At 44.0% G+C, this 27401-nt stretch overlaps 1 protein-coding gene across 1 annotated transcript; it reads right to left on the reverse strand.

The window, feature by feature from the left end:
* Positions 1–27401, reverse strand: LOC141050893 (ankyrin repeat and SOCS box protein 12-like). Its single transcript, XM_073547567.1, has 2 exons — positions 26560–27401; positions 1–162 (listed from the first exon to the last, which is right to left on the reverse strand). The coding sequence occupies exons 1-2, from the start codon at positions 27374–27376 to the stop codon at positions 29–31; spliced, it is 951 nt and encodes a 316-aa protein (XP_073403668.1). The 5' UTR covers positions 27377–27401; the 3' UTR covers positions 1–28.

Below are 27401 nucleotides of genomic sequence, written 5' to 3' on the forward strand. Positions count from 1 at the left end.
TTCCAGTTTTTGGCTTTTTATTTTCTGATTATGACTCATGCAGGAGATATCGGATCATTGTCTGAGGGATGTCTAACTGGTGGAGATGTTGCATCTTTTCCACTTGTCGCAACAGCTTCAGTATGGTCAAACGGCACTGGGACATCAGAGACTTTGGATGTGCTGTAAAGTAACAACAGAAATTAATATTTTACAATAGTTATCATTAGTAACATTTAGAAAAAACATGCAAAATGTCATGTTTTCAGGAGAAATATTCAAGTAAGAGAACTGAAGAGGTCAAAGCCAAACTTCCTAGTACACTGCTGTATTGAGTTAGCGATTCGGTTATTAAGGTGATTGCATGAGATTAGTGAAGTGTAGGATTTGGGTTGGGACTAATTCTGCCACTATGCTCTGAGTAAATGAGGTTACCTGGGATATGATATGCAGCCTGTAGACAAATCTGGACATGTTTTTCTAATCTTTTAGTGTATAACTACGTACGCCGACAGCACCGTTGGACCCTACTGTTAGGCCTCACTCAGACGTCTATTTTTCATACACCTGTTTTTCACTGATAAAACACTAATGGTAAAAATTGACACACTGACCGAACACTGATCACACTTGGACTGTTTTTCGCAAACCAGAAAAATCACTGACATCTGAATGAGGCCTCGGGAACAGCTATAATTAGTGACCTAAGGTTATGTTCACGTGTCCTTTTGTAATTCCATTTTTTATGATCCATTTGAGGAGCAAAAAAATTAAAATAAAAGTTTTGCTTACAGGACCCATTCATTTTAATTATTTTTAACCCTAAAATGTCTTTAGTTTTAATCTGTTCCATTTGCCATCTGTTTTAAGGATGAACAAAAAAACATGAAGAGCATTAAAAAACAAAAAACAAAAAAAAACAAAACATGTAGTAGACAGAATGGCTTACCAAAAATAATGGTCTTCCAATATGCTTTCACCTAATGGATCCGTTTTTTATTTCAAGATGTTTATATTGTTTATACAGTATATTATAACACAACTTAAATGGGTTTTCAAGGACTACCGTATTTTATTTTTTTTTACTATGGGCCTAAGAACTAACAGGCAGGTAGTTGCTAACTACCTGTCTGTTCTGCCAAGCACCAGCTCAGAGCAGTCACTGACGGCATCAACAGATCAGATCTTACCGGCTGCTCTGTCGATGGGGCGTGACTGCCGCAGTCATGCTGATTGATAGATGACATCCCGCAGTTAGCTAGGAGCCAGCTGTCAATCAGCATGACATCAGCATTAGCACCGGTCAACAGAACAGCACGTAAGAGAAGCAGTTCCTCTATCGACATCAGGAGAAGTTGCAGAATTGCCGGCAGAAACAAACTTTGACCCAGCAGAGCTCAGCGGCAAGCTGAACACGCGGGCAGGGCTGCCACTAGGAATTTTCGGGGCCCCCTTGAGACTCCGCCCAGGCTCCACCCCTCAAACTGTCTACATTCGCACCGCTCTCTCTTGGAAAAACTCCACTTCTCCCACATTAACAATGTTAGGAACGGCGGAACGCACTAAATAAATAATAAAGTGCATTCGCCGCTCGGGGTCCATCGTGCAGAAGGTGCTATCACTGCTGCTGAGTAATGGCAGACATGCTATATGGCGGTATAATGCGCACGCTGTTAAACATCACCCAGGTGCGCAGAGCAATCACTGTTTAATCACAGAGATGCCGCTCCACCCGATGTGCGCTGAGTGGACTCTGTTAGCTCACAGAGGCGCTGTAACAAATGCCGAGCCTGTTAGACTCATAGGTCTCAGCTAAATTGCACGCGCGGTATATGGTCACAGGACACGGGCCCAAGGCTGAGGTCGGTGTCCGTCTAGACCTACCGTGCGTGCAGCATCGCTACCGTGCACGTCGGTAAGTGCTGCTGACTGCAGCGCAGTGGCAAGCACAGCCGCTATACGATAGTGCCATGAGACGTGGCACGATCGGACGCTAGTGTAGAGGTGCGGTGTGCACAGAGGCCTAAGGTTTGCCACTGACTGGTGCTGACTCTTTCTCTAGTTCCCTATCCACATGCGTAATATCAAAGGGAGGGGAATCTTAATAAGTCAGTCACCAGAATCATACATCCATCACCATTCACACATCTAGCAAGTAAAGTCTATACTAGACCAGATCACCAGATCACACATATAGCCGGCAGCTTTTGCTTTGGACAAAAGATTTTTTTAAGCCGCCACCATAACAGGGTAGACACTTTTGGCCGGGCTTTACACTACTGTAACCTATTAAATATTTGTTAAAATATGCAATACACTTTAGGTATATTTTTATTTTTTCAATTTTTAAAATGACCAATAATATCACATACAAGGAACAAATACGGCTACACCATGTCCAGACCACATATTACCACCACATAGTGACCTATAATACCACATACAAGGAACAAATACCGCCACACCATGATCAAACCACATATTACTACCATAGTGACCGAATAATAGCACATACAAGGGACAAATACCACCGCACCATGCCCAGACCACATATTACCACCACATGGTGACTGAATACTGCAATACTGATCATTAATAAAAACAACAATACTATCACCATAAGTGGCATTATACACAGGAGATCTCTTTAGTATGCAGTGTCTGTGTACAGGTAATATAGTGATCAATGACATTATACACAGGCGCTCTGTATATAATGTACAGATAACACAGTGATCACTGGTGACATTATACACAGGACCTCTGTATATATAGCATACAATGTATAGTGTCAGTGTACAGGTAAGGCCGGTTTCACATTTGCGTTAAAGGCCGCAGCGTCGGCCTGCGCACGGCCGCTGCTAAGCCCTGCTCCTGCCGCGCCTCCGCTGGTAGCTCCGCCTCCGGGCGCATGACGCTGCATGCGTCATGCGTCCCCTATCTTTATCACTGAGGACACAGGCCGTGCGCAGTATGCGTTTTGGCGGCGCCTGCGCCCTTTTGACGGTGCGCCGACCAGCGCCAAACGCAACCTGTTGCAATTTGGTTGCGCTCGGCGCACCGTCAAAAGGATGCAGGCGCCGCCAAACGCATACTGCGCACGGCCTGCGTCCTCAGTGATAAAGATAGGGGATGCATGGAGGCGGAGCTACCGGCAGAGGCGTGGCAGGGGCGGGGCTTAGCGGCGCCGTGCGCAGGCCGACGCTGCAGCCTTTAACGCAAATGTGAAACCGGCCTTACACACTAACTCACCAGTGATGTCTCTAGGTGAAGTCCTTCATCCTTGCTTTTCATTCATCCAGCACAGACCGCCATCACGTCTTCCAGCCAGGGCTCGTCTCTGCATGAAATAACACCGTTATCTCCGCTTGCAGAACACATTACTTATTTTTTCCCAACTTCTTCATTACGCCACATGAAGAAAAAAAGGCAACAGTGTCGCTCTGCACAGTAACAGGATGGCCCTCCCCATTTAAAACAGTATCCTCAAAATTAAATACACCACTGCAGTAATAATATCCCTTAATTAGCCCCTATGGTAATAATATCCCCCATCCTGACCCCCGTGTGTCTCATTCCTGGGTTTAGCCATATGTTCTCCCATCCCGCCCTCATGAGTATCCATTCTTCCCCATATGATCTCCATCGTATCCATCCTGCCCCATGATCCTGTGCGATCTGTCTCCAACCCTGCCCCATCTGTCTCCAATCATGCCCCGTATCTCCATTCTGCCCAGTGTCTCCAATCATGTCCCCATGTCCAGCATTCTGCTCCAGTCTCCAGCATTCTGCCCCAGTCTCCAGCATTCTACCCCAGTCCAGCATTCTTCCCCATGACCAGCACTCTGCCCCAGTCTCCAGCATTCTGCCCCAGGCTCCAGCATTCTGCCCCAGGCTCCAGCATTCGGCCCCAGTGTCCAGCATTCGGCCCCAGTCTCCAGCATTCGGCCCCAGTCTCCAGCATTCGGCCCCAGTGTCCAGCATTCGGCCCCAGTGTCCAGCATTCGGCCCCAGTGTCCAGCATTCGGCCCCAGTGTCCAGCATACGGCCCCAGTGTCCAGCATACGGCCCCAGTGTCCAGCATTCGGCCCCAGTGTCCAGCATTCTGACCCTGGCCCCCCGGATCGCTGCTGTAGAAAAAAAAAAAGAAAAATAAACAAGTTCTCCTTATCTGGCCGCGCTCCAGCAGCGGGCGAGGCTCTGTCCCTCCAAGCTGCTGAAGCGCGCTCTAGCCGGCGACTGACACTGGCGTCAGACGCCGGCAAGGTGCGCGCTGCGGCTGACGTCAGCTGCCAGCCTTCGATTGGCTGGCGGCTGTTAACTATTGACGTGCAGACCCGCATGTCAATAGCATTTAGCTGTCGCCCGCAATGCCGCATTAAGGGCCCAGTTTACCTGCCAGTAGGGGCCCGATGCGGGCCCCCTCTGCCCACCAGGCCCCATACATCAGTCAGGGCAGCAAGGCCCTGACGGCGGCCCTGCACGCGGGTAATTATGCATGGGCCAGAAGTCTCTTTTACAATGTAAGCCTATGGGGTCTCGTTCTGACACTCCATAGGCTTACATTGTAAATGCCAGGTCCAGGTCACGCAGAGCGCAGCAAGACCCTGAAAGTCTGCAGAGCGGTGACGTCACTCAGAAAGAAGACGAACAGCGTTGGATCCCAAAGAAGGTGGCGGTAGGTGAGTATATTAACACACACTTAAATACATGCACATATACACAAGTTTATTAAAAGCAATTCATCATGGGAAGGTTTTTCATTGGACGGTTTTTCAGGGGACGGTTTCTTTAATATCTTTGGACAGTTGATTATGCTAAGTACATTTAGAGTATACTTACTAGCTTGGCCCGTGTGAAATTTTCGCACATTGGTTATCGGGGGTGCAGGCAATTTCAGAAAAAGCAAGCTGGTCAAATGTAAATGTATTTCATGAGCTGACAGGTATTTATATATGTAGAATGGTAATACAATAAATTGTTTTGATAAGTAGAGGCCAAAAATGTCTTCCAGTTGAGGTGCCACCTGCAGGTCATTGTTTCTTTCTGCAGGTTTATGAAAATGAATGTTTAAACTGTATTTAGTGATAAAATCATGAATGTGTGGTTTGTTTGGCTGTTTTCTTGCTGAAGGGAGCAAGTTTACCTTTCAAATTGTGTATCGTGTGTGTGTGTGTGTGGGGGGGGGGGCGAAGTAATCACCGAAAAAGCTGTGCATGTTTACAAATGTGTTGATACTGTGCTTTGGGGTACCGTGGTGCCACCTGCAGGTAATTTTTCCTTACTGCAGGTTTATGAAAATTAATATTTAAACTGTATTTTGTGATCAAATCGTGGATGTGTGGTTTGTTTGGCTATTTTCTTGCTGAAGGGGGCAAGTTTACCTTTCAAATGGTGTATCAATTGTGTGTGTGGGTGCAGTATGAACGGGGATACAAAGGAATCACCGAAAAACAGTGTTTAGAAATAATAGAATAGATTGTATTAGTTTTCCAAAGAATTTTGTTTGCAGGATTGGTAATAAGATTTGCTAGTTCTTTGGGTAAAAGTAATTGGAATTTGTATTTTTTGTTGATATAGCGGCAAAGTCCTAAGTATAGATACAAGATGCCATTGGAAAGGTTGTAGTTAGTTTTCAAGTTGGAAAAAGTGATAAATATTCCTCTACTTTTAATTTCCATAATATTTGATACATCTAATACCCTCTTGACCTTTGTTTTAAAAGTTTTTTTTTGTACTGCTATATTTATGGTTGAGTTTGGAATCCAGTTAAGGCTATGTGCCCACGATGCGATTTTTAAGCGTTTTTGCCGCGATTTTCGGTGCGAAAACGCTGCAAAAACGTTTAAAAATCGTGTACAGAACGCACCCCAAGCATTCCTATGGCATTCCGCACATGCTGTGCTAATGCTGCGCTTTTTTCCGTGGCGGAAACGCATCGCGGAAAAAAATCGCAGCATGCTCATTCTTTTGTGCGGAATCGCAAAGAATTGCCGCGATTCCGCACCCATAGGAATGCATGAGAATCGCTTACTTCCCGCATGTGGCTATGCCCACCATGCAGGAAGATAAGCGTCTCATGTGCGGTTGGTACCCACGGTGTGGAGGAGAGGAGACTGTCCTCCAGGCCCTGGGTACCATACCTCTGTAAAAAAAAAAAAAAAAAAAAAAAAAAATCGGGGTATATTTACCTTCCGACGTCCCGCGCTGCATTCCCGGCCTAAGCGTTCCCAGTAATGCCTTGCGGCAAGATCCTGTGATGACGTGGTCTCGCGAGATCGCTATAGTAACGCGAGACCAACGTCATCACAGGTCTCGCAAGGCATTTTTATCATTTTTAACATTTTATCTTTTACTATTGAGGCCGCATAGGCGGCCTCAATAGTAAAAAGCTGCTCACACTTGTCAAACACTATGTTTGATGAGTGTGACCAACCTGTCAATCACTTTCCAAGCGATGCTCCAGATCACTTGGAAAGTGCTTGAGAAAATCGCGGCAAAATCGAACAGAATCGTGGTAAAATCGCGGTGAAATTGCGCGGAAAAACGCGCGATTTCTGGGAAGGAGTCCAGTTTTTAGTGTGCGTTTTAACACGCAACGTGGGCACATAGCCTAAAAGTGATTTCTGTTAATTTATGAACATGATTTTCACATGTGGTGATTGCTGCTTCCAATGTTGGGGATGTTAGCGTTGGGAGAGAGTTGGATCTAAAAGATGGACATTTAGTAATGATGAAAGCGGAAAGTGATTATTAAAGGATTGTTCAAGTTATATCTGACCAATTTTGTTATAATTTGTAAACAGTTTTTTGTTTGGGAAATAACATTAATTTGGTAGTAGCATGTCAGACTTAGTAGTCCAATGCCCTCACTATTTTTGTGCTTAATTAAAAGGAATCTATCCGCAGGTTTGTGCTATATAATCTGACAGCAGCATAGTAAAGGGTCAGAGTCTCTGATTCCTTAGATGTGTCACTCACTAGGTTGTGTGTTTTAATTTAAATAGAATCAGTATTTTATCAGCAGGAGATTATCACTACAGGACTAGGTGTTTCTTGCTTCCTAGTCCAACCTCGTCCCAGCACTGATTGGCAGCTTGCTGACAATATACAATCAGAGGTGTGGGAGGGGTTATACTGAGCTCCACATTCCAAGCTCCACTAGAGAAAACTGTGATTCTATCACAACTGCTACACCCAGTAAACTAAATGGGACATCGTTAGAATCAGGGTGTCTGTCCTTAGCTCATGCGGCTGTCAGATTACATAGCAAAAACCTAGTGACAAATTCCCTTTATTATGTTCTTTATTATTCTGCAGGGTTTGAACTTCCATATATAGTCAGATAAATGTTTTTGTAGTTTGTTAACCCAGACAGTTGGAATGAATATGGGAATAGTCCTAAAAATATATATTTAACCTTGGGTAGTAAGATTATCTTGTATAAAATTATTTTTCCTAACCAAGATGTTTCTTGAGTCACACATGACGTATACAAATACGGTCCGTTTTTCACGGACCAGAATCGCACAAATGTTTCATGAACAGTGATCCGTATGTCATCCGATTGTAATGTGAGGATGCGATTTTCTTGCATCTAAGCATCCGTGACATCCGTATGGCATCCGTATAATGAGATTTTCTCACCGGCTTGCAAAATGGACATATAATGGATCCGAATGACAGGTTAAAGCACAAATGAAAGGATTATATAATATATATATTAGGGATACTACTCGCTCAGGTGCAGCGGGAGACAATCAGGAGGCAGGTTCTTTTAAAGTTCATGGGGTTTATTGCATCATAAACACATAAAACAAAAGAGCACAAAAGAAATAGCCTTTAGGTCAGGCAAAATACATAACAAATGTCCAGTCCTTTTAGGCCTCTTTCACACTTCCGTTTTTTACAATCAGTCACAATCCGCCAGGTTGTGAAAAAAAACGGATCCTCAAATTTTTTTTGAGGATCCGTTTTTTTCCCATTGACTTGCATTAATGGCGGATTGTGACGGATTGCTGTCCGTTGCATCCGTTTTTTGTGAGGATCCGCCAAAAGTTGCTGTCCGTCACCATCCTCAAAAATTTCAAAACGGAGCTTGTAACGTTTTTTTCTCTGGCGGATCCTGCAAACACTGATTTAACCCGAATTTCTTTCTGGGTGCCGGACAAAAAAAATTCATTCTCATATTTTCTCATATTCTTTCTCATATTCTCTCTCATTCTCTCTCTCATTCTCTCTCTCATTCTCTCTCTCATTCTCTCTCTCTCTCTCTCTCTCTCTCTCTCCCCCCTTCCCGGCCAGCGATTCCTTTAAATTTCTTCATTTTCAGGATCCGTCTGAAAACGGATCCTGTGCCATCCGTTCACATCAGTTGAGAACGGATCCGCTTTTCCGCCTTTTTGGCGGATTATAACTGATGCAAAAAACTGAAGTGTGAAAGAGGCCTTAGGCTCAGTCCTGGAGCCAGAATACACACGGAGACTTCCCCTCCCCACATACAACCCCCTGTTTCAGGAGTAGCCTAGTTATATGTGTATAGCCACACCCACGAACCCAGCAGCTGACTGGTCACGTGACTGTGACCTCACCACAGGTCCTTGCAATACATTAGCAATATAGTGATATTACTTAGGGCTTACATTACAGAGACAAGTCGTCTCTGAGACACACACCTCCCATCAACTATGCAACCCTTAGCCATGCCACTATATATATATATATATATATATATATATATATATATATACACACACACACACACACACACACACACACATACACACGTGTCATTGAGACACACACACATATATACAGTGGCGTACCGTCAATAGTAGCAGACCACGCAGCTGCTATGGGGCCCGGACAGGTGAGGGGGCCCGGATGGGTGAGGGGGCGCGCGACGGCCGCTGCGGTTTGGCAGCTGTGCTGTGCTGACACAGTACTATCTCCCTTAATTAAATGTAAGCGCCGGCCGCTGTATAGCCCCTGCCCTGGCCCCTTGAACTAGCTCCCCTTTCCTTATTTCCTGGTCAGCAGTTGGTTGTGGATTCAGCATGCTGCCCAGGCCAGGCCGAAGTAATGGATCGCCGCCCCGCAGCAGCTCCAAATGAGTCATCCCACTGGCAGTTGATTAGTCAGCCTGGACAGTGCAGGCAGCTGCAAAGAAGGTGGAAGTAATGTGTGTGGATGGCAGCTCCCTGACAGCCCGAATCCAGCACTGACCCTGCAGGGAGGGTGAGGGCTGCCCGCGAGGGTCCACACCAGGCCCTGCTGAGGCAATGCCGGGCGCTGCTGCTGGATTGCTCCTGTTGTGTATGTGCCCCATGCTTGGAGGTAGACTCCTAAAACCAATGCATTCTTGGTTTGGGGAGGGGGACTGGGATGTAAAGACCCTTCCACTCTCTGTGCTAAATTCTTATGAGCTGTTCTGGTCATACTCAGTCATTACTGCAGGCATCCTGTGGCCTTTACAGCTGTTACATGGCACCCAGCTTGCTCAGGCTCCTGAATGGCATCTCTGCCTAGTCCTGCAATCAGCCAGGATCAGGGAGGTGGCAGTGTATGATGAGTAGGCAGGTGTGATCTGCACATTGCTGGGGTTATGATCACTCCCAGGACCAGGGGGCACAAAGGGTCTTCTTGACCCATGTGAAAAACAAGCACAAGCCCTGTGATAGCTGGTTTTCTCCTCCCCCACCTTCATGTGATTGACAGATCTCTTCTGTGTGTGTAGATTGGGTGTGACCCATCAATCACCTACAGGGTGCAGCGATGGCTCCGGACTAGTCTCATCTCTGGCTATGGTTCCCTTCCGGCTCTTCAAACTAGGTCTTCTTTGAGACGCTGCAGCCTTTCAGAGAAAAAAAAAATATATATCTGGCTGCAATCACCCATCCAGGCTCTGATTCTTGTTGTTTGGGCAGCACGAATCCACTGATAGTTTTTCTTTTAAAAGGGAACCTGCGCTTTGCCCACTCTCCCCAGGTCCAGTGCCGAGTCTCCACCTCTATTCCCGATCTCTCGCTGACGACACGACAGCTGCAGCTAATAACTGAGCTCCATGGCTCCGATCCTGAGCCGCAGAGCTTCCAGATTGGCTGTCTGCAGGGCTGTCATTGTGGCTTCAATGCTGCAGATAATCACCAGCAGTGATGGGAAACGCTTTGCTTGACTCGGAGAGGCGGAGCAAAACGCCATTTGTTCTTATATATTTTTCCTTTAATATTCTTCTTTTCCAGCTCTGCTGTGCCGGCGTTCCCTACAGTGATCACATGCCGTGTATCATTCACGTAATCGCTTCATAAAGTTTAATGACAGGTGACAGAGTTGTCAGCATGCTAAGGGTTAAGTCCACACAGACTTTCTCGTCTGCAGTTTTTTTTTTGCCTAGGTTTGCATTGAAAAGGCAGAAATCCTCTTAAAAAAAAAATAAAAAAAAAATTCCACAATTTGGCTGTCTGATCATGCCGTAAAAAAAACAGCAAGCCGTCCTGCCTGAGAGTTGTAGATGTAGCAGAGTTCAGATTGTCATTTAACTGCTTTTAGTGTGGATAGTAACGTCCTGAGCGCACAGTGATTTTTTTTAATTTTTTTTTTAATATAATAAATGTCAGACTCGCCTGCTACATCTACATCATTGCTAATGCATTTATTTATCCCAGGGTTTCCAGTGCCGCATCGGCACTATCAGTATTTGATTCTCCTCTCGTTTTGGCCCTGAGGTTTAAAATTTGTGTGAGGGCAAAAAATATACATACATATTCACATGACTTAATGAATAGATCGATTGTCGGAGTCCGTTTTGCCCAATCTCAGGGACCCACCCTTCTCTGTGTGTTTACTCCATGCAGATGTGCGGCGAGGACCGTGCTGTGTAGGATGCGGCCGCCTCTTCACCCTCTGTTCTTCTGGTATCTTCATGGGAATTTACAGGCGTGTAACCTAGTGGGCGGCCTTCATAGAGGTGGTCTTTGTTTGTTAACATGCACATGGCATGTACACTAAAGCCCCAGCCTCATGCCAGGATAATTCACCGGCCCAAGGCATGGTTTACACATAACGTATATACTGCAGCGCTGTACAGCACAAGTGTATGGACGGCGTTGTCCTTGTGAGAGGACACCCTGTAAGGCCGGTCACATATGGCTGAAGTCTCTGGCTGGATTTGCATAAGAACACCACGCCACCTGGCAGCCAGAGAGCAGCATGTGCATGGCAGGAAGCAGAAAGCTGATAGCCCATTTTGGCGTTTCTTATGCTCATAGGATGATCAGTATAGATTGTTTTGTGTGCATAGATTATTATTGTTCTTTTTTTTTTGTGGGGGGGGGGCATTCAGAATTTTGCTATGGGGCCCCATGATTTCTATGTACACCCCTGCATATATATAAGGAAAAAAGCAGCACAGAGAATAAACAAACAATGTGGGTGCAAGCCTTCCAGGCAATTACCAAACCTCAAAAATAGTCCTCAAAATGAAAGCAGCGCACCAAGGAAGTTCCAGTTATAGTGCTATTTATTAGCCCATCTGGCTAGTTGCCCATACAGAGACGCTTCGGTCCTAAGAATTGTGGGCCTTTTTCAAGATATATATATATATATATATATATATATTTATTTATTTATAGTTCATAGAGTTCTACATAGCATAATAGCCGCTAAATGAATTTCCGGCTTCTGTAAAATCATTACAGAACCCGACATGAAATGACACATGGTTTACATACAGTAAAACATTTCATTTCATTTAGTTTTATATATGTCTTTGACTAATAATTTGATTAGTGTATGTGTGTAAAATTTAGGACATGTAGGTGTTAAATTAACGGGTAAATTCGTTGAAGAAAATTGCAGATCAACTGATCAGCGTGGGAAAGTTTCTGAACTTTTTCCCACGCTGTCAAGTTCACCTCAGGTCAGCCGGGGACTCCGCGCAGCCTCAGCAAGGTGACATTAACCCCTTATTAACCAATGAGCCACTGGTAAAGGCAATGGGAATAGAGAGGCTAAGTGCCGGAATTGGCACATCTTATAGATGTTCCTTTTCTGGGGTGGCTGGTCCCTTCCTAGGCTATTAATATCTGTCCTCAGTCACTGGCTTTCCCTCTCTGGCGGAGAAATTTGCACGGGAGCCCATGCAATTTTTTTTCCGCGATTATAGCCTTAAATTTAACCCCTAGAGTTCTAAATTTTTCCTAACACAAACTATTAAATTTATTAAACACTGACATATATAGATTATTAGATCATTTTGATATTACATGGTTTACTATATGTAAACCATGTGTCATATCATGTCGGGTTCTGTAATGATTTTACAAAAGACGGCAATTGATTTAGCAGCTACTATGCCATGTAGAACGCTGTGAAATATATATATATATATATATATATATATATACATACATACACACACACACACACACACACACACACACACACGCACACACATACATACATACACAGTTAGGTCCATATATATTTGGACAGAGACAACATTTTTCTAATTTTGGTTCTAGACATTACCACAATGAATGTTAAACAAACCAATTCAGATGCAGTTGAAGTTCAGATTTTCAGCTTTCATTTGAGGGTATCCACGTTAAAATTGGATGATGGGTTTAGGACTTTCAGCTCCTTAACATGTGCCACCCTGTTTTTAAAGGGACCAAAAGTAATTGGACAATTGACTCCAAGGCTATTTCATGGACAGGTGTGGGCAATCCCTTTGTTATGTCATTCTCAATTAAACAGATAAAAGGCCTGGAGTTGATTTGAGGTGTGGTGCTTGCATTTGGAAGGTTTTGCTGTGAAGGAAACATGCGGTCAAAGGAGCTCTCCATGCAGGTGAAAGAAGCCATCCTTAAGCTGCAAAAACAGAAAAAAGCCATCCGAGAAATTGCTACAACATAAGGAGTGGCAAAATCTACAGTTTGGTACATCCTGAGAAAGAAAGCACTGGTGAACTCATCAATGCAAAAAGACCTGGGCGCCCACGGAAGACAACAGTGGTGGATGATCGCAGAATAATCTCCATGGTGAAGAGAAACCCCTTCACAACAGCCAACCAAGTGAACAACACTCTCCAGGAGGTAGGCGTATCAATATCCAAATCTAACAAAGAGAAGACTGCATGAAAGTAAATACAGAGGGTTCACTGCATGGTGCAAGCCACTCATAAGCATCAAGAATAAAAAGGCTAGACTGGACTTTGCTAAAAAAACATCTAATAAAGTCAGCACAGTACTGGAAGAACATTCTTTGGACAGATGAAATCAAGATCAACCGCTACCAGAATGATGGAAAGAGAATAGTATGGCGAAGGCGTGGTACAGCTTATGAACCAAAGCATGCCACATCATCTGTAAAACATGGCGGAGGCAGTGTGATGGCTTGGGCATGCGTGGCTGCCAGTGGCACTGGGTCACTAGTGTTTATTGATGTGACACAGGACAGAAGCAGCCAAATGAATTCTGAGGTATTCAGAGCCATACTGTGTGCTCAGATCCAGCCAAACTGATTGGTCGTTGTTTCGTACTACAGATGGACAATGACCCAAAACATAAAGCCAAAGCAACCCAGGAGTTTATTAAAACAAAGAAGTGGAATATTCTTGAATGACCAAGTCAGTCACCTGATCTCAAACCAATTGAGCATGTATTTCACTTGTTAAAGACTAAACTTCAGACAGAAAGGCCCACAAACAAACAGCAACTGAAAACCACCGCAGTGAAGGCCTGGCAGAGCATCAAAGAGGAGGAAACACAGCGTCTCGTGATGTCCATGAGTTCAAGACTTCAGGCAGTCATTGCCAACAAAGGGTTTTCAACCAAGTACTAGAAATGAACATTTTATTTACAATTATTTATTCTGTCCAATTAATTTTGGCTCCTTTAAAAACAGGGTGGCACATGTTAAGGAGCTGAAACTCCTAAACCCTTCATCCAATTTTAATGTGGATACCATCAAATGAAAGCTGAAAGTCTGAACTTCAACTGCATCTGAATTGTTTTGCTTAAAATTCATTGTGGTAATGTCTAGAACCAAAATTAGAAAAATGTCTTTGTCCAAATATATATAGACCTAACTGTATGTGTCTCAATGACATGTATGTATATATGTGTATATATCTATTTTTTCTATTCCTTATTAAACATGTCAGTGTGATTTTACTGTATTGCGCACTGAGTTGCCGGCTTTTGTAAAGGACACCGGTGCGTATTTCTCGCATGTCACTCATATGGTTTGTGTGTAATCCGTTTTTTCTCGCACCCATAGACTTGCATTGGCGAGTCTCTGGTGTAATACGGTGCAAATCGCAGCATGCTGCGATTTTCTCAGCACGTATAATACGGCCGAGAAAAAAAAATGGCTGATGGGAGCTGCTTCATAGATTAACATTGGGACGAGTGCAATGCGATTTTTTTTGCGCAGAGCACTCGTCCGTATTTCTCGCTAGTGTGACTCCGGCCTAACTGTGAAAACCATGGAATTTGTGTCTAATTCTTTGTGGATATAGGATAGATTGTCTGGTTTTGGTTAGTTCGGTACGAAGGTAATCTAGGGATTTACAGTAGTTTTCCATTGAAATTCTGTTTTCATATTACTTAACGGATCCGATTTTAAGCACTGTGCATGCCCAGAGAAAAGGGGTGTTCAGAGACGCCTCTAGTACAAATAGATCCTTTCAAAGCAGAACAAAAAAATGGAAACTGAAAGGAACAAAAGCGGAAACCAAGGTTTGGTATCTACTTTTATGTTTCTATTTTTATGTTCAATGGGATCCATAACAAACTTATCCTAAATGAATACATGAGCATAGCCGAAGCTTGTATCCTTTATATTCAACCCTGAGCAGAACTTGTATAACTAATGTAAGTTTTTTACAAAATACATTTTTTTATGTGGATTATTTATGTGCGAACTATAAAATGGTTTTGTACAGTGATGCAACTAGAGTCCCTACCTGCATGTTGGTCAGATGTATTAGCACTTTTAGCTGTCTAAATCCTATAAAGATATGTGTTGTCCCCCCCCACCTTATAATGTAATAATGTCCCCATCCTAAGCCTCTTGCAGTAATAATGTCCACCATCCTGTGCCCCTTCCATTAAGAATGTTCCCCTTCCAGAGCCCCTTCCTGTAATGATGTCCCTATCCTGGTCTCTTTCTGGTATAATGTCCTCCATCCTGGACCTCATTCCAGTAATAATGTCCCTCTTCCTAGTATAATGTCTCCCATTCTGGTGAAATATCCCCATCCTGGGACCCTTCCAATAATAATGTCCCCATCCTGAACCCTTCCAGTAGTATATGTCCTTATCCTGGCCCCTTCCAGTAATACATCCCCAATCCTGGCCCTTCCTGATATAATGTTCCTGCTCCTGGGCCGATTCTGTAACAATGCTCCCTGTTCTGCCGTTGTTCTCTAATACATTACATCTGACCTTCCCCTGCTCCCACGAGGCGCGGCATCCTGCTCCATAGTCGGCAGCTAACTTTGGCGTGCCTGCTATGGGCTGCTGACCTCTGATTGACCTGCAGCGTATATTGTGGTGCATCGACCCAGCGGGTCTCTGCACCGCAGTAAATTTCAGCTGAATGTGCATCCTCAGACACACATGCAGCTGAAATAGCTGCTGGCGTCGGTGGGTCCCCTCCTACATGGGCCCGATCACGGTTGCACCCTCTTCAACTGTGTTTGTTACACACTTGGTTTTGGATGAATTCTGTATTGGACAATCCAGGCAAAACTAATACACTGTTACACCTATAGTGCATGGACTGAGAGGGTGTGCGAAACACAGGGATTCTCTGTCATAAATGTCATCCACTAAGGTCATCCAGGCCTATGATAGGCAGAGTATAATTATTTTACCTGAATTGGAAGAGCGTCTGAGCCCGAAGAGAGAGCAAGGCGATCGTCTCTTTCAGTTTTCACTTTTTGTTTGATTCAAGAGTTGCTTTTAAAGCTGAAATCCCACAACATTCCCTGATGGATTAATATGAAAGTTTTTCTGCTGACTTGAAATTTGGGAATGAAGTCTTTACGTTAGGGCTTGCACATTAATAACTTGCTCTACCACTGCATTATACGCCATTAGTTAAACTGTTAGAAGTGTGTCTGACTACAAGCTTGTTATCTGTTTCCAATAGCAAGTGTCAGAATTGTGCTAAGATTAACGAACGGTAACTAAGAATTAGTAACAAGGTAAGTAAAGTCTTGTATTTACCAAATTTGTCAAAATTCAATGCAGATTGTGTCTGGATAGAAATTCTTAAATTGTGACTACATTGGAGCCAGATTGACGAAGACTACTGTTTGACACTCATTAAGTCCATGCCTCAGAGACTGCAAGCTGTTAGAAAAGCCAGTGGTGCAACAAAACACGAGTGATGTGTTGGAGTGTTTTTTTGTTGGTTTGTTTTTCATGACTCCATAATTTTTCCCCTATGCTTGGTGTAAAAAAAAAAGTAACCGCTACTGACTACCACATTTTTTGTTCTTGATTTCTTTTAGTGTTTCTTAAAGCCAGAAAGTTGCCATTTGAAATGACTTTAGTTTTGTGCCATATCTGTGATATGCTTTTTTTCTAAAAAATTAAACAACTGACTGAACATCCTCCAAGGCCGGTGATTCCATAATTTTTGCCAGGGATTGTATATGCTGAGAGCTCCTATGCATGCTACTTACGGAGGCGCTTTTTTGCCGGTGGTACACTTTTATTACATGTCAAACAAATGACATAACATAAGTAAGATTGGTGGGGCTCTGGCAAGTGGGACCCCCATGATTACTAGAACACATTTTTGAGAACTAAACTAAAAAGGTTTTTTTCTCTAGACATAAACCCTTCCCTTTAAATATGTCTTATAGCTGCCCAATCTACCCAGTCCCACTTTTATGACATCTGAGTGGCATATACAGTGGGGCAAAAAAGTATTTAGTCAGTCAGCAATAGTGCAAGTTCCACCACTTAAAAAGATGAGAGGCGTCTGTAATTTACATCATAGGTAGACCTCAACTATGGGAGACAAACTGAGAAAAAAAAATCCAGAAAATCACATTGTCTGTTTTTGTTTCATTTTATTTGCATATTATGGTGGAAAATAAGTATTTGGTCAGAAACAAGCAATCAAGATTTCTGGCTCTCACAGACCTGTAACTTCTTCTTTAAGAGTCTCCTCTTTCCTCCACTCATTACCTGTAGTAATGGCACCTGTTTAAACTTGTTATCAGTATAAAAAGACACCTGTGCACACCCTCAAACAGTCTGACTCCAAACTCCACTATGGTGAAGACCAAAGAGCTGTCAAAGGACACCAGAAACAAAATTGTAGCCCTGCACCAGGCTGGGAAGACTGAATCTGCAATAGCCAACCAGCTTGGAGTGAAGAAATCAACTGTGGGAGCAATAATTAGAAAATGGAAGACATACAAGACCACTGATAATCTCCCTCGATCTGGTGCTCCACGCAAAATCCCACCCCGTGGGGTCAGAATGATCACAAGAACGGTAAGCAAAAATCCCAGAACCACGCAGGGGGACCTAGTGAATGAACTGCAGAGAGCTGGGACCAATGTAACAAGGCCTACCATAAGTAACACACTACGCCACCATGGACTCAGATCCTGCAGTGCCAGACGTGTCCCACTGCTTAAGCCTGTACATGTCCGGGCCCGTCTGAAGTTTGCTAGAGAGCATTTGGATGATCCAGAGGAGTTTTGGGAGAATGTCCTATGGTCTGATGAAACCAAACTGGAACTGTTTGGTAGAAACACAACTTGTCGTGTTTGGAGGAAAAAGAATACTGAGTTGCATCCATCAAACACCATACCTACTGTAAAGCATGGTGGTGGAAACATCATGCTTTGGGGCTGTTTCTCTGCAAAGGGGCCAGGACGACTGATCCGGGTACATGAAAGAATGAATGGGGCCATGTATCGTGAGATTTTGAGTGCAAACCTCCTTCCATCAGCAAGGGCATTGAAGATGAAACGTGGCTGGGTCTTTCAACATGACAATGATCCAAAGCACACCGCCAGGGCAACGAAGGAGTGGCTTCGTAAGAAGCATTTCAAGGTCCTGGAGTGGCCTAGCCAGTCTCCAGATCTCAACCCTATAGAAAACCTTTGGAGGGAGTTGAAAGTCCGTGTTGCCAAGCGAAAAGCCAAAAACATCACTGCTCTAGAGGAGATCTGCATGGAGGAATGGGCCAACATACCAACAACAGTGTGTGGCAACCTTGTGAAGACTTACAGAAAACGTTTGACCTCTGTCATTGCCAACAAAGGATATATCACAAAGTATTGAGATGAAATTTTGTTTCTGACCAAATACTTATTTTCCACCATAATATGCAAATAAAATGAAACAAAAACAGACAATGTGATTTTCTGGATTTTTTTTTCCTCAGTTTGTCTCCCATAGTTGAGGTCTACCTATGATGTAAATTACAGACGCCTCTCATCTTTTTAAGTGGTGGAACTTGCACTATTGCTGACTGACTAAATACTTTTTTGCCCCACTGTACATCATTGTATACGTTCATTTGTATATGTCTGCATACAGAGGCATATCTAGGGGAGGGCAGCCGGGGCACATGCCCTGGGTGCAGCTGGCAGGGGGCCGCCTAATGCGGCGGTCCGCAGTGTCTCCCCCGGCAGCAGCATTCTGCCGCCCTTTGGACTTGGAGTTGGTCGTTCTCTGTGCTGACAGCTGGCACAGAGAAGCTGCAGGGCGCCGGCTCCCAGGGATCAATTGTACTTCCATCTTACAGACGTGAGTACAATTGAAGCTCTGACCGCTGGGTCAGAGCAACGCCAGTAGCATGATCAGGTCATGTGATCAGGTGATCACGCTGCTGATGTCACTTACCTGTGCTGCAGAGGCACACATTGGTGGTAAGACACTGAAGATTAAGTGCACAGAGGCAGATTTAGTGTGGAGATGGCGAGATTTAATGTGTTTGGGGAGATTTGGCGTGGGGATGGGGAGATTTAATGTGTGGGGGAGATTTGGATTGGAGATGGGAAGATTTAATGTATGGGGGAGATTTGGAGAGGTCATGGGGAGATTTAATGTGTGTGGCAAGATTTGAAGTGGGGATGGGGAGATTTAATCTGTTTGGAGAGATTTGGAGTAGGGATGGGTGCAAATTGTCTCTTCAGAGAGGAAGACTAGCACTTTAGTGCCATCTATTGGAAGTAGCAATCCTTAAAGTCAGTGTCGACCCTTTCATGAGCATTGTCATATGACTTAGGATAAAAAGCCAAACCAGAATCTCAATTTGCAGACACTGTGTTTTGGGGTACTGCCCCTCGTCAGTGCGAAGTGTGAGATCTGGTTTGGCTGTGTGAGAGGAGTATGACCAATAACGATACTTCTTGGATATGAGTGGGGATGGGGAAATTTAATGTGTTTGGGGAGATTTGAAGTGGGGATGGGGAGATTTAATATGTGGGGGGAGATTTGGAGTGGGGATCGGGAGATTTAATGTGTGTGGAGAGATTTAATGTGTTGGGGAGATTTGGATTGGGGATGAGGAGATTTAATGTGTGAGGAGAGATTTGGCGTGGGGATGGAGGATTTAATGTGTGAGGGGATTTGGAGAGGAGATGGAGGATTTAACCTGTGGGGGGATTTGAGGACACATTATGAGGAGCAAAGGGGGAGATGCAGGACATGTATGAAGAAACAGTATGGGGGCATGTATGAGGAAACTGTACAGGGGAATGGTGGGCATGTATAAGAAAAGTTTGGGGGGATGGGTGCAGACAGTATGGTGAGTGGGGGATGGGACAGACAGTATGGAGCGCGAACGGGGGAATGTATGTGGACACAGTATGAGAAGCGATGGGGAAAATGTATGTGGACTCAGTATGGGGAGTGAGGATGTTGGGATATGTGCAGACACAGTATGTGTGAGCATGCAGTATAGAGAGTGAGGTGGTAAATACAGCTCTGGCAAAATATTAAGAGAACACTTTCAAATGTTCAGTTTGTTTGATTTCTCTCTTTATAGGTATATTTTTGAGTAAAATGTAAATTGTTCTTTTAGTCTATAAACTTCTGACAACATGTCTCCGAATTTCCAAGCAATAAGTTTTGTATTTTTTTTTTTTGTGACAAAGAAAAATGGTCAAAATTAAAAAAAAAAAAAATGCAGTGCTTTCAGACCTCAAATAATGCAAAGAAAACAAGTTCATAATCATTTAGAAACAACAATACTAATGTATTAACTCAGGAAGAGTTCAGAATCAATATTTTGTGGAATAACCATGATTTTTAAAAACAACTTTCATGTGTCTTGGCATGCTTGCCACCAGACTTTCACACTGCTTCTGGTGCAAAAATTTAAGGCCAGGTTCACATTGTGTTAACACAACCCGTTCAACGCATAGCGTTAACGGGCTGCGTTAACGCTATAGAATAAAGCTATATGCGTTATGCTATACCGCTAGCGCAGATGCTTTATCTGTGATAGCAGTGACTGAGCCTTAGACGCTGCAGCCCGCATCCGAGGCTCCGTCACTGAATGACGGCACATCGCGAACGCGTGCCACTTTACGGCATGCGTTGCGATGCGCCCGACAATGGAGGGCAATGGCAGTGTTAACGGACTGCGTTACACCGCGTTATGCTGCAGTGTAACGCAGTCCGTCAATGTGAACCCTGCCTAAGCAGTTCTTTGTTTGATGGCTTGTGACTTTCCATCATCCTCTTAATTACATTCCAGAGGTTTTCAATGGGGTTTAGGTCTGGATAATGGGCTGCCCATGACAGGCTTTTGATGTGGTGGTCTCTTAATTTTTGCCAGAGCTGTATATGAAGAGACAATATGGTGAACTGGGGGATGTGAGAGGAGACCGTATGAGGAGGGAGGGGAATAGTGTGAGGAGACACTCTTATCTGTGCCCACTCACTTTCCCCCCCCATATTGAGTAGTGGGGGCATAGCATGAGGGGTCAGTGTAAGGGTAGAGCCAGAAGGGACAGTATACCAAGGAGGGGGAGAGTGATGAGAGGCTACAGTATAGAGACTGGGCACTATAGGGAGGATACAGTGTGAGAGGACAGTGTGGAGAGGGGTCCCAGTATGGAAAAGGGGCAGTGTGAAGAGCATGTATCATAAGAGAGACAGTGTGGGGGTCATATTTTGTGCAGACAATATAGTGTGGGGCAATTATTTATTCAGGGGCACAGCGTAGGGCAGATATTTTTATTCAGGAGCATTATAATGACACTGCTATTTTTAACCCCTTCCTGACATGAGACGTACTATCCCGTCCATGGGACCTGGGCCCCTATGCCCATGGACGGGATAGTACGTCTAGCGCGATCAGCGGCGCCCACGTGGTGAGCGCCGCTGATCGCGGCCGGGTGTCAGCTGATTATCACAGCTGACACCCGGCACAATGTGTCAGGGGTGGTCACGGACCGCCCCCGACACGTTAACCCCTTGCACACCGCGATCAAACATGATCGCGGTGTACCGGGGGTTAAAGGGAAGCATCGGCAGGGAGGGGGCTCCCTCCGTGCTTCCCTGAGCCCCCCACGGCAGCGCAATGTGCAGCGCTGCTGCTGGGGGCTCCTTTCCTCCAGGCCCCCGAATCCAAGATGGCGACGGGGGCCTTCGGGGGCCTGAGGAAGCTGGCTTCCTCAGTGCCTGCAAAGCGCAGGCATGTGGAAGCCTTCTGCAGTGCCTGTGTCAGATCGCTGATCTGTCACAGTGATCTGTGATGTAACAGATCAGCGATCTGTCACAGGACAGTGATGTCTCACCTGGGACTATTTAATAAAGTAAAAAAAAAAAATTAAAAGTGTTAAAATAATTTAAAAAAAAATCGCCAAATAAATTAGAAAAAAAAAAAAAATTCCCCCAATAAATCCATTTTTTGGAAATAATAAAAAAAACAAACAATAAAAGTACACATATTAGGTATCGCCGCGTCCGTAACGACCTGCCCTATAAAACTGTTCCATTAGTTAACACCTTTAGCGAACCCCTTAAAAAATAAAAATAAAAAACGAAGCAAAAAATAATGATTTATTATCATACCGCCAAACAAAAAGTGTAATAACGCGCGATCAAAAAGACACATATAAATATCCATGGTACCGCTGAAAACGTAATCTTGTCCCGCAAAAAACAAGCTGCGACACAGCATCATCAGCGAAAAAATAAAAAAGTTATAGCTCGCAGAATAAAGCTATGCAAAAATAATTATTTTTTATATAAAATAGTTTTCATTGCATAAAACCGACAAAAACATAAAAAAATGACATAAATGAGATATCGCTGTAACCGTACTGACCCGAAGAATAAAACCGCTTTATCAATTTTACCGCACGCGGAACGGTGTAAACGCACCCCCCAAAAAGAAATTCATGAAACACTGGTTTTTGTTCATTCTGTGTCTCAAAAATAGGAATAAAAAGCGATCAAAAAATGTCACGTGCCCGAAAATGGCACCAATAAAAACGTCAACTCGTCCCGCAAAAAATAAGACCTCACATGACTCGGTGGGTCAAAATACGGAAAAATTATAGCTCTCAATATGTGGTGATGCAAAAACTATTTTTACAATAAAAAGCGTCTTTTAGCGTGCGACAGCTGCCAAATATAAAAACCGCCATAAATAGTAAATCAAACCCCCCGTCATCATCCCCTTAGTTAGGGAAAAATAATAAAATTTTAAAAAAAGTATTTATCTCCATTTTCCCATTAGGGTTAGGGTTAGGGCTAGGGCTCAGATTAGGGTTAGGGGTGTGTTGGGGTTAGGGTTGGAGTTATAATTGGGGGGTTTCCACTGTTTGGGCACATCAGGGGCTCTCCAAATGCAACATTGCGTCTGATCTCAATTCCAGCCAATTCTGAGTTGAAAAAGTCAAATGTTGCTCCTTCCCTTCCAAGCTCTGCCATGCGCCCAAACAGTGTTTTACCCCACATGTAGGGTATCAACCTACTCAGGACAAATTGCAAAACAATTTTTGGGGTCCAATTTCTCCTGTTACCCTTAGGAAAATAAAAAATTGGGGGCAAAAATATAATTTTTGTGGAAAAAAATGATTTTTTTTATTTTCACGTACGAGTGTTATAAACTTCTGTGAAGCACTTGGGGGTTCAAAGTGCTCACCACACATCTAGATAAGTTCCGTGGGGGGTCTAGTGTCCAAAATGGGGTCACTTGTGGGGAGTTTCAATAGTTTAGGTACATCAGGGGCTCTCCAAATGCACATGACACCCGCAGACCATTCCATCAAAGTCTGCATTCCAAAACGTCACGGCTTCCCTTCCGAGCCCCGACGTGTGTCCATACAGTAGTTTTCTCCCACATATGGGGTGTCAGCGTACTCAGGCCAAATTGGACAACAACTTTTGGGGGTCCAATTTCTCCTGTTACCCTTGGGAAAATGAAAAAATTGGGGACTAATTGATCATGTTTCTGGAAAAAATACGATTTTTTTATTTTCATGCCCTGGCATTATAAACTTCTGTGAAGCTCTTGGGGGTTCAAAGTGCTCACCTCACATCTAGATAAGTTCCTTAGTGGGTCTAGTTTTCAAAATGGGGTCATTTGTGGGGGGTTTCCACTGTTTAGGTACATTAGGGGCTCTCCAAAGGCAACATGACACCCGCAGACCATTCCATCAAAGTCTGCATTCCAAAACGTCACTACTTCCCTTCCGAGCCCCGACGTGTGCCCATACAGTAGTTTTCTCCCACATATGGGGTATCAGCATACTCAGGACAAATTGGACAACAACTTTGGGGTCCAATTTCTCCTGGTACCCTTGGGAAAATAAAAAAATGGTGACTAAAAGATCATGTTTGTGGAAAAAATACGAATTTTTTATTTTCACGCCTGGGCGTTATAAACTTCTGTGAAGCACTGGGGGGTTCAAAGTGCTCACCACACATCTAGATAAGTTCCTTGGGGGGTCTAGTTTACAAAATGGGGTCATTTGTGGGGGGTTTCCACTGTTTTGGTACATCAGGAGTTTTCCAAACGCGACATGGTGTCCGATCTCAATTCCAGCCAAAAACGTCAAATGGCGCTGCTTCCCTTCCGAGCTCTGCCATGCGCCCAAATAGTGGTTTACCCCCACATGTGGGGTATAAGCGTACTCAGGACAAATTGCACAATAACTTTTAGGGTCCTGCTACCCTTGGGAAAATAAAAATTGGGGTGAAAAGATCATTTTTGTGGAAAAAATATGATTTTTTAATTGTACCGCTGTACGTTATAAACTTCTGTAAAGCCCTTGTGGGTTCAAAGTTCTCACCACATATCTAGATAAGTTCCTTGGGGGGTCTAGTTTCCAAAATGGGGTCACTTGTAGGGGGGTTTCCACTGTTTAGGTACATCAGGGATTCTCCAAACGTGACATGGCGTCCAATCTGAATTCCAGCCAATTTTGCATTGAAAAAGTCAAACGGCGCTCCTTCCATTCTGAGCTCTGCCATGCACCGAAACAGTGGTTCCCCCCACATATCAGGTATCTGCGTACTCAGGACAAATTGCACAACAACTTTTGCAGTCCAATTTCTCCTGTTACCCTTGGTAAAATAAAAAAAATTGAACCTGAAGTATTTTTTTTATGAAAAAAAGTTAGATGTTCATTTTTTTTAAAATATTCAAAAAAATTCCTGTGACGCACCTAAAGGGTTAATAAACTTCTTGAATGTGGTTTTGAGCACCTTAAGGGGTGCAGTTTTTAGAATGGTGTCACTTTTGGGTATTTTCTATCATATAGACCCCTCAAAGTGGCTTCAAATGTGATGTGGTCCTAAAAATAAAATGGTGTTGTAAAAATGAGAAATCGCTGGTCAACTTTTAACCCTTATAACTTCCTAACAAAAAAAAATTTTGGTTCCAAACTTGTGCTGATGTAAAGTAAACATGTGGGAAATGTTAGTTATCAAGTTTTTTGTGTGCCGTATCTCTGTGATTTAAGGGCATAAAAATTCAAAGTTGGAAAATTGCGAAATTTTCAAAATTTTCGCCAAATTTCCGTTTTTCTCACAAATAAACGCAAGTTATTTGAATGAAATTTTACCACTAACATGAAGTACAATATGTCACGAGAAAACAATGTCAGAATCACCGGGATCCATGGAAGCGTTCCAGAGTTATGACCTCATAAAGGTACAGTGGTCAGAATTGTAAAAATTGGCCCGGTCATGAACGTGCAAACCACCCTTGGGGGTGAAGGGGTTAAGGACGTCATGTGGGGATTATCTGCAGAAGACCGGAGAAGATGGAAGTCTGCAAAGGCCGCTGTGGATGAGAAAACTCATGGGGTCTGGACAAGATGAAGAAAAGAAGGTGAACAACTCCAGAGATGATGTCATCTATAAGGTACCTGGATGTATGGATGTAAATATTATTTGTAATACTGACTAATTCTCATGTTTTTATTAACATTAGGAGCATTAAAGGGGTTTCCTAGGTCTGTGCTCAGTCTGCAGTCATTCTATGTGTCTGCAGACTTCTGAATTCTCAGTGCTCACTGCACGCTTTCAGGATTCTCTCATGCCGGAAATTTACATACATGCAGTCATGTGCTGACTAGACACGCGTCGCCTCGCTTAATAAAAATGAACCGAGTAAGGCCCGGGCACGTCTAGTTGGAATGTGGCCAGAAGTATATAAATCACATGCTTGTGCTCACATGACTGTACATCGGCAAGGGAGAATCCTAAATGAGTGCAGTGCATTCATAGTGAGAATTCAGAATCCTGCAATGTCAGGATATTCAGATCACTGTCAGGATTCAGCTTTGCAGGTTCTAGTAGTCATCAGATGGACACTTCACTTATATGCAAATTTCATACTTATGTCCCTGTGACGAGCTTCTCCTTCTGCTTCTCTCAGTTTTACACTGAACATTGATTTAGGGCGATTAACTCATCGGTACATGACTAAGGGCCCCGTCACACATAGCAATCTCGCTAGCGAGATCGCTGCTGAGTCACAATTTTTGTGACACAACAGCGATCTCACCAGCGAGATTGCTGTGTGTGACAGCGATCAGCAACCGGCCCCCCTGCCGGTATCACTGATTGCTGCAGGAAAGGCCAGGACTTTTTTTTGGTCGCTGGTCTCCCGCTGGTCACCACGCATCGCTGCGTGTGACAGTCGGGAGACCAGCGATCTGCTGGTAACTAATGTACACATCGGGTATCCAAGGGATGTGCGTCCCTTAGATACCCGATGTGTATGTTAGTTACCAGCTTCCTGCATCAGCGCGCTGGTAACTAACGTGCACAGCGACGCCGGGCGCTCGGCGTCACTGTGCTGATCGCTGATGAAGCTGTCTGTTTGACAACTCCCCAGCGATCACATAGCGATTCACCAGCGATCCTGCCACATTGATATCGTTGTCAGGATCGCTGGCGAGTCGCTATGTGTGACTCCAGCCTTAGTATGCAAATCGCAAATTTGCTTGTTGGGGAAGGGGGTGCCAAAATGAATTCTAGCCCTGGGTGCCAGAAAACCTCGATGTACCTCTGTCTGCAGGTACAACTATATATGTAAAACCTAAGGGATACTTTAGAGGTCAGCTATTACCTCTTTCTCTTGCCAGAAGTTCCATTGCCTCATGATTTGGGAATGTCTTAGAAATGTGGATGTCAGGCAAATAGACATTGGCTCCGAAATCAACAAGTAAGGTCACAAATGATGTCCTACATCCATGCTTGAGGCACACATCCAAAACGGTTTTCGGATACTTTATCCTTTTCAGAAGTGTCTCATCTGTGCAGTTGTAATCTGGGTCAGCTCCATACAGAAGCAGGGTCCTAAAACACTCCAAGTGCCCATAGACAGCCGAGAGGTACAATGGTCCTGTAGTTGTTGCAATGTTTGTGGTCCAGTCAGGTAACTTGCATTTGACATTAGGTTCTGCGCCATAATCTAGTAGTTCTCTTAAGATACTGGCATTGCCTTCTCTGGCCGCGTTAAGTACTGGAGTGCAGTTGTTATAGATACTTCCTGACGGACAAGCTCCAGCTTTGAGTAATTCTCTGACACAATCAAAATGGCCAGAACTGACCGCAGAGAACAAAGGAGTCTGGGCCTTTACATCTAAGATGTCCACTTCTGCCCCATTAGCCAGGAGGATCTTCAGACATTCTAGAGAACCCTTTGAAGCAGCCAGACGAAGAGGAGTCACTGGAACCCCCCAACCACTGTGACTGTTCACCAATTTCTTATATTTGTCTTCTGAAAGTAGACTTGTTAAGTATTCGGGGTTATCCATGGTCACCGCCAAATGTAGTTCACGGCCATCTTCAGCTGCGCCCTCGTCTTCTTCTCTTGGCCTTAGAATTGAAAACATCTTTGTGATATCCATGAGACTCATCTTCAGACGTCTGCAGTTCACCATTATAAGCGCAAGCCGATATTAGAAG

This window comes from Dendrobates tinctorius, unplaced genomic scaffold, assembly GCF_039654945.1.
Source record: "Dendrobates tinctorius isolate UK_male_01 unplaced genomic scaffold, ASM3965494v1 ptg000154l, whole genome shotgun sequence".
Taxonomy (NCBI): Eukaryota; Metazoa; Chordata; class Amphibia; order Anura; family Dendrobatidae; genus Dendrobates; species Dendrobates tinctorius.

Coding starts and splice junctions, on each gene's coding strand:
- LOC141050893 (XM_073547567.1), bottom strand. CDS start 27,376: ATGGTGAACTGCAGACGTCTGAAGATGAGTCTCATGGATATCACAAAG. Junction 163..26,559: donor ACTTCTGGCAAGAGAAAGAG/GTAATAGCTGAC, acceptor GTTACTTTACAG/CACATCCAAAGTCTCTGATG.